Below are 6,806 nucleotides of genomic sequence, written 5' to 3' on the forward strand. Positions count from 1 at the left end.
TGCAAGGTCAGGTCGTTCCGAGAATCGGGGCTGGAAAGAAATCTTGAGGCCCAGAGCACTCAAAGATTTCCAAGCACTGGGTTCGTGAAGGTTTCCACGAGCCCCTTATCTACCTAGTTCCGGGGGCATTAGTGGTTGTTACTGTAGGAAGAAGGCTGGTCCTTCTCGAAGCCCGGGCCGCGGGATGGCTTTGGTGTATGGGGGAAGATGGTGGGTTCACCCGGCTCTCCGCCCTCGGGGCCTCCAGCTGCCTGCCACGCCAGAAGGACGCGCGGCCAGAGCTGAGACCTCCGCCCTCCCCCGCAGCGCCAGTCTTTGGAATCTGGCGTCGCCCCCACATCGCCCGTCAAAGCGGGGGCACCGCAACGCTGGGCCCCGCCGCCATACCCAGGCCGCATGGGGGTGGGGAAAGAAGTTGGCAAAGCTCGGCCTCAGGATCTGCGCCCCCCGCGAAAGGGCAGAGGGGAGTCGTTTCACCCAGTCTCTCCCCAACTGGGGTCTCGGGGAACACGCGGTAATTGCCCAAAACCCCGCCCTCTGTGAGAGGCGAGGCTGCGGGGCTGCCGGGACGGTTTGAGGACCGGGCCCGGCCGGGAAGACTGCAACCTTCACCCCCCCCCGGCCCCCGGTCCCACTCCCCGCCGTCTCCCAGCGCTACCACTTCAGGCAGCCCACTCGGCCCGGCCTCTCCCCGCGCCCGGACCACCCCCCATGGGGTGCTCTCACTGCGCAGCGAGTCCCTCCGCTGCCTCCTCCCAGCCCAAAATGGCGGCGGCGGCCACCGATCCTTCTCGTCGCCTTTCTCTAGGGCCGAGGATCCCTCCGCACCCACAGCCCCGCCCCTCTCGGCCGGATCTATTTTCTGACCCGTAAAGATTAACGCCATCATCAATGAACTCTTCAATTGATCTCGGAAGGCGGGTTCTGTTGTGCTTCCGCACAGCTAATCGTTGACGAAAGTGAAAATACTGGCAGGCAGTTTAACCAATCAAAGAAGGCATCGGTGAGCGCGGGCCGCCACTCGCGCAAGGGCAGATGGGTTTTGAAGTTCTCGGTCTGACTGTAGACGTGACAGGCTCTTCATCCGGCTTTCCAAACTAGAAGAACTACAATCCCCAGCAGGCGCCGCGCTGCCAGGCTGTCCCCTCCTCCCGCCCTTAGTGCCTGAGCGGCTTGACCAGAGCTGCTGTATCTGCCCTAAGAGGTAGGGCCGAGGCCCTGGGAACTGCACAGACAGGCGGTCGGTCGCACAGAAAGACACACAGATATAGTCGTGTGTATAGTCCTTGACAGCAAATAGGTCAGTTCCGCCTTTGCAAAATCTCCTTTCTCGGACCACTTCCCCTCTTCCAAGGAATCCATCCTTATTCCAATTGGGCTACCCTTTCAGCTGCATTTAGTGTGAAGACTTCTTCCCCTTTCCTCTGTTTCCCGTCCTGAGAGGAAGGAGAGGGGGAGGCAGGCCAGGCCCAGGAGATGATAAGGCTTCAGCCCTGGGCTCGGCCCAGGCCACATCTGTGTTTCTCGAGGTGCTGAGTTTGCGAGCCCAGCCTGAGGGGGCTGGGGGTGGGGTGCTGTCGAGGGGGCTGGGGGTGGGGTGCTGTCACGACTGGGGCCTCTGGAGGCAGTGAGGAAAGGACCCCTTGGAAAGCCTGCTCCCTATTTTCTTGTTCCAGCCGCTGACCCACTCCACCGCCAGCCTCTCTAGGTCACTGCTGTATCTTCGCCCCCCTGGGCCAAGACCTTTCCCCCTTTGGTTGCTGGGGGAACAAAGCCCAGGACTAGGTTCCTAGCTGCCAGCCTGGGCCTCAGTGACTTCCAGAAGGACAGCCTAGGATGTAAGCCTTGGCCTGGGGCCTGAGGGACAGGACTGGGAGGATGGCCCCTTGCTGGCTGGAGGTGTGAAAACCAGGGTGTGGAGGCTTCAGCACCTTCGTTTGATAATGACGATGTGCAGGTCTGATGCTCAAAATGGCTGCTGCTGAAAAATTCCTGGGCAGCCAGTCTTCCTGAAAATTCTCCTTTAAGACTTAGCTCTCTGTTATTTAAGGCAGGTGTCATTAGTTCGAAGCATCTGCTGAAAGACTTGGAACAGAAGAAGGTGGCTACTCCGAACCAGACCAACTGTAATACAGAGTCACCAGCAGCCCTGGAGGAGGCCAAGGTAAGCCCCGCCTTCCCAACCACCTGAGTGCCCCCACACGGATCCTGCTAACTGGGATCCTGGCCGCTTGTCGCAGGTGTGTTGGCAGATCTGAAAACCAGTATGTCTAACTGAGTCCTTATGCCAGGATGCCAAATCTGTGCTATCTCCTGAAATCCTAGCAGCCCTTCAAGGTAGGAATTATTGTTTGCGTTTCGAAGAAGCTCAGGTTATCAGAGCTGAAATACCTTTTCTAGATTCATGCAATCAGCAAACAGAAGATCCACGGTTTAAACTTAGGGCCTTCTGACACCAGAACCCTGCCCTGCATTTTGTCAAGGCTGGGAACCAAGTCTGACACAGGGAAAAGAGTTTGAGCAGCTGGTTCATAATTTAGGATGGGGGTTGGGGTTCACAGAGCATCCAGGAGAGAGGGAGAGACAGATTGTGTCAGGCTCTCAGGAAACCTTCTGACCTGGCAACAGGAACCCAGACTTTCTCTGCCCATGCTCTCTCTTGCTGCACCCACCTTGCCTATTCTCCCCGAGTTGACAGGTCCCTGTAGGTGAGGAGGGGACTCAGCTCCTCTAACCTACCCTACCTAGCCACTTGCAGTGTTTTCTGGAGTTAATTTGGAGTTCATGACATGTCAGGGTTAGAAGTTCATAGAGGGCAGATGACTCACCCAGATCACACAGCTTATCTGCAGTAGTGGGAATGGTGGTGAAGGGACAAGCCTTCAGGAGGGAGGCAGCATGTGGGGCTGAGGGGCAGGGATGGTTTGGGTGAGGGGAAAGATCATGAGGGGACACATGCTGAGGGCTGGGGGCAGGTGAATGATTGTGCACACACAAGCCGCCTTGTCTCAGCACTGCCAGGGGCCTTGCCTCTTCTGGGGTGGGGCAGAAGCTCTGTCTCAGTTGGCTCAAGACACTGGTGGAGACAAGGCCTGTTCCCAATTGACGATCTCCCTGCAGGTGAAGTAACAGTACAACACAACAAACAAACATACACACATACTCCGTACACACTCTGACATACGCCATCCCAGATGAAGACGAGAACCTCAGGGCCTCCAAAACACGCACAACACACCTCCAGCTCCTGTAGGGCTGCATACACCTCCAGTGTACGGACCTGTGCTCGGGTATCTCTGAACCGTGGTGTGCATTGTAAGCAACATGCCAATGGTAGCAGTTATTATTAGAGTTCCCCAAACCACAGACATAGAGCAATTCATTCCCCATCCCCCACACTGAGTGCTCCCACCCTTACCACGACGGAGATAAACAGATGCTCTGCACACACACTGTCTTGACAGAATCCTTTCCACCTCTTAGATAAGTTCTAGAATGCTCTCAGCTGCACACTGGAGGTTCACCCTTCCTCTCCCTAGCAAGGGCCTCTTTCCTGGTGCTCATGTCAAAGAGGGATACCAACTTCTGCCTGGAATAAATACACTCCCATCTTCTTGACTCTAGACCAACAGAAAGGAGCGTCTCATGTCTCAGTGTCTGTTTGTTTGTTTTTTTTTGGTCTCGGTGTCTTTTGAATCCCCCTCTCTTATGGGCTTTATGTCATTTAGCCTGTTTATTGAGCACTTACCTTGGGCCATGCAGAGGGACATAGTGGTGGACCGGACAGACAAGACACATTCTTATAGGAAGAAGACAGATGGTAAATGGTATTGTGGTAGATGCTACGTGGGATGTTAACTGGGTCACACAGTGATGGTGTCACTGGGAAGGGGAGATGGGGGGATCTTTAGATAGTGTTGGGGGGACCTCTGAAGAGGTGACATTGGCACCAAGCCCTAAGGAGTCAGCTATGCAAATAGCTGGAAGCAAGATCGGCAACATAATTTGTAGGCCTCAGTGTAAAGGGTTCTTTATTCAAAAATTGTTTAGAAGTTCAAGACAAGAACAGCAGAGCATAAAGCAAAGCGTGGGGCCTTTCTTTTTTTTTTTTTTTTTTTAAAGATTTTATTTATTTATTCATGAGAGACAGAGAGAGAGAGAGAGGCAGAGGGAGAAGCAGGCTCCCAAGGAGCAGGGAGCCCGATACGGGACTCGATCCCAGGACCCCGGGATCATGACCTGAGCCGAAGGCAGACGCTTAACCATCTGAGCCAAGCGTGGGGCCTTTCTGAACAGAGTGGGGGTGAGGGGCTCTGAGGTTGCTTACCCACGAAGGCAACTCTGTGGAAAAGACAGTCTTTCTAGGAAGAGGGCTGATCAAGGAAACACAGCAGGAGCCACTTCCCATCCTGTGTCCTCTTTCGCCGCCTTCATCCAAACAGTATTTATTGCACGCGTGCTCTGCGAGGCACAGGACAGCGACTGTTGGAGGCACTGAAATTCCGGAGTGAAATACACGGGCAGAATTCCTGCTGTTTTCATGAGTTTACTTGGGAAGCGTTGTGGGGGGGGGGGCGGCAGACAGGAGCCCATCAACCAACAAATAGTGGCAGAGGGTGAGAGGCTAGAGAGGGACCCAGTGTTAACTGTGGGAAGGTCAGCCTCAGGCCGGCTGGTTGCAGAAGGGTTCCAGCACCAGGGACAGGCTGGCTGTGATTCACTCTTCCTTGTCCTCTCTGTTTAGACCCCTGGTGCTCCTGGGAGCCCCCAAACAGCCCCCGAGCCTCATGACCCTGGTAGTTCCCTGCCCCTGACACCCCGGAGAGAGTGCCACTCAGAGGAAGAAGATCCGACTGGGGCTAGCAGTGGCCTGGGCTGGAGCGGTAGGGGCTCCGGGGCCCAGAGCCCAGGGGGCAGCTCGGCCCAACACCCAGGGGGCAGCTCGGCCGAAGCCACGTTGGGCCGGAAGAAGCCCCGCAGGAGGCCTTCCAAGCGCAAACGCCACTGGCGGCCCTACCTGGAGCTGAGCTGGGCCGAGAAGCAGCAGCGGGATGAGCGGCAGAGCCGGAGGGCCTCCCGGGTCCGCGAGGAGATGTTTGCCAAAGGCCAGGCCGTGGCGCCCTACAACACCACCCAGTTTCTGATGAACGACCGCGCCCCTGAGGAGCCCAACCTGGAAGTGCCCCACGGGGCCTCCCCCCTGGGCTCCAGCGGGGACAGCGAGGCCGGAGAGGGCGACGGGCGCTGCCGGGCTCACGGCGAGTTCCAGCAGAGGGATTTCTCCGAGGCCTACGAGCGCTACCACACGGAGAGCCTGCAGGGCCGCAGCAAGCAGGAGCTGGTCCGGGACTACCTGGACCTGGAGAGGCGGCTCTCGCAGGCCGAGGAGGAGACCCGGAGGCTGCAGCAGCTGCGGGCGTGCGCCGGCCGGCAGCCCCGCCGCCGGGCGGAGGAGCTGACTGCTGAGGTCGAGAGGCTCCGGACCGAGAACCAGCGCCTGCGGCAGGAGAACGCCCTGTGGAACCGAGGCGGCGGCCACTAAGTGGGACCCCTCAGCCAGGGTGCCCCGAGGACCAGGTCCCATTTCATTACGCGCTCAGGCCAGCTGCCGCTCGGGGAGGCAGGTGACAGATGAAAACCACTGCCAGCACCCCTGTGCCCCCTGAGAACAGCGAAAGTAGGTTCAGCCTTCCACCTCGTCATTTCCCTAATTTGTTCTTTCATGTCTTCTTATTTTTCACAAAGAAATTAAATGATTTTCATGAGCTCAAATAGGAGTGGCTAGGACTGATTTCACCAGGGCTGCTCTGAGAATCAGAGCATATGTGTCCCTGAGAGGTTTGGGACGGGGGTCCCAGTCCCTGCCCTGCCCCAAGCCTGGGAGGCCTGCAGACCTCTGTATTGGGAAACCACCAAGGCCTCCAGGATGTCTGAATTCCGCTCTGTGTGTCCGGGAACAATCAGACTGCCCTGAAGGTTTTATAGAGGAGGAGGCAGGGGTGGGGTGGGGCTCAGGAACCACCGGGTTCGGCCAGAACTTGACTTCAGATGCCAGATTGCTGTGAGGGCCTGGGGGTGTCCCTGGAGGAGACAGGGCATGATATCAGGAGGGGTTCCTTCAGGGTTTGTTCCCAGGCTCCCTGCATTCTCCCTGTCCTCCCCCCATAGTGCTGGATGAGGTCTGGACGGCGTGTGTCTCCTTGTCCTTGACAGCCCCCACCCCACCCCCCGTACCTGGAAGCCAGTGGTTGGGCAGGAGGTTAGTCATCACTTTTGCCCCCTAACCTCCTGGAAGGGCACTTACAAGTAAGCACTCAAGAGAAGTTTTCTCTCTCTCTTTTTTTTTAAGGTTTTATTTATTTGAGAGTGCGTGCGCACGCGCGAGTAGGAGGGGCAGAGGGAGAGGGACAAGCAGACTCCACGTTGAGCGGGGACCTGAATGCAGGGCTGGCTCCCACAACCCTGAGATCCTGACCTGAGCCAAAATCACGAGTGGGATACTTAGCCGGCTGAGCCACCCAGGCGCCCCAAGGGAAGTTTCCTCCTAATGGAAAAAAAGCCCAAGAGGCGAGGGTGGGCAGCAAATCAGTCCTTAGCAGAGCTGGTGGCCTGGCTTCCTTGGCGCTCACTGTGCGTCTGTACCTCCCGCTCCTTTGCCGAACCACCTGTGTGCTCCGTCCCCGCTGAGGTGAGCCCTCACCTGTCTGCAAGATCGGGATAATGCAGACCCCCCCCATGCGCCCCAGTATTGGGCTCTGAACTGAGCGCCCGCAAACCCTCCCTCAGACCCACCCTTCCCCAGACCC

The 6,806-nt window shown here is 57.3% G+C and overlaps 1 protein-coding gene across 1 annotated transcript; it reads left to right on the forward strand.

Annotated features, from left to right (window-relative positions):
* The first annotated feature begins 1,878 nt into the window (after positions 1 to 1,878).
* Positions 1,879 to 5,682, forward strand: HEXIM2 (HEXIM P-TEFb complex subunit 2). The gene is made up of 3 exons (XM_021681731.1): positions 1,879 to 1,899; positions 2,051 to 2,164; positions 4,745 to 5,682. Exons 1-3 carry the CDS (start codon positions 1,879 to 1,881, stop codon positions 5,540 to 5,542), a joined length of 933 nt encoding a protein of 310 aa, XP_021537406.1. The 3' UTR covers positions 5,543 to 5,682.
* Positions 5,683 to 6,806: the final 1,124 nt, after the last annotated feature.

Source organism: Neomonachus schauinslandi, chromosome 15 (genome assembly GCF_002201575.2).
Source record: "Neomonachus schauinslandi chromosome 15, ASM220157v2, whole genome shotgun sequence".
NCBI classification, from domain to species: domain Eukaryota; kingdom Metazoa; phylum Chordata; class Mammalia; order Carnivora; family Phocidae; genus Neomonachus; species Neomonachus schauinslandi.

Excerpts from the sequence above, each read along its gene's own strand:
- HEXIM2 (XM_021681731.1), top strand. The coding sequence starts at position 1,879 with ATGGCCCCTTGCTGGCTGGAG. Across the intron at positions 1,900-2,050 it reads TGGCCCCTTGCTGGCTGGAG|GCAGGTGTCATTAGTTCGAA; the intron begins GTGTGAAAACCA and ends CTGTTATTTAAG. Across the intron at positions 2,165-4,744 it reads CAGCCCTGGAGGAGGCCAAG|ACCCCTGGTGCTCCTGGGAG; the intron begins GTAAGCCCCGCC and ends CTCTCTGTTTAG.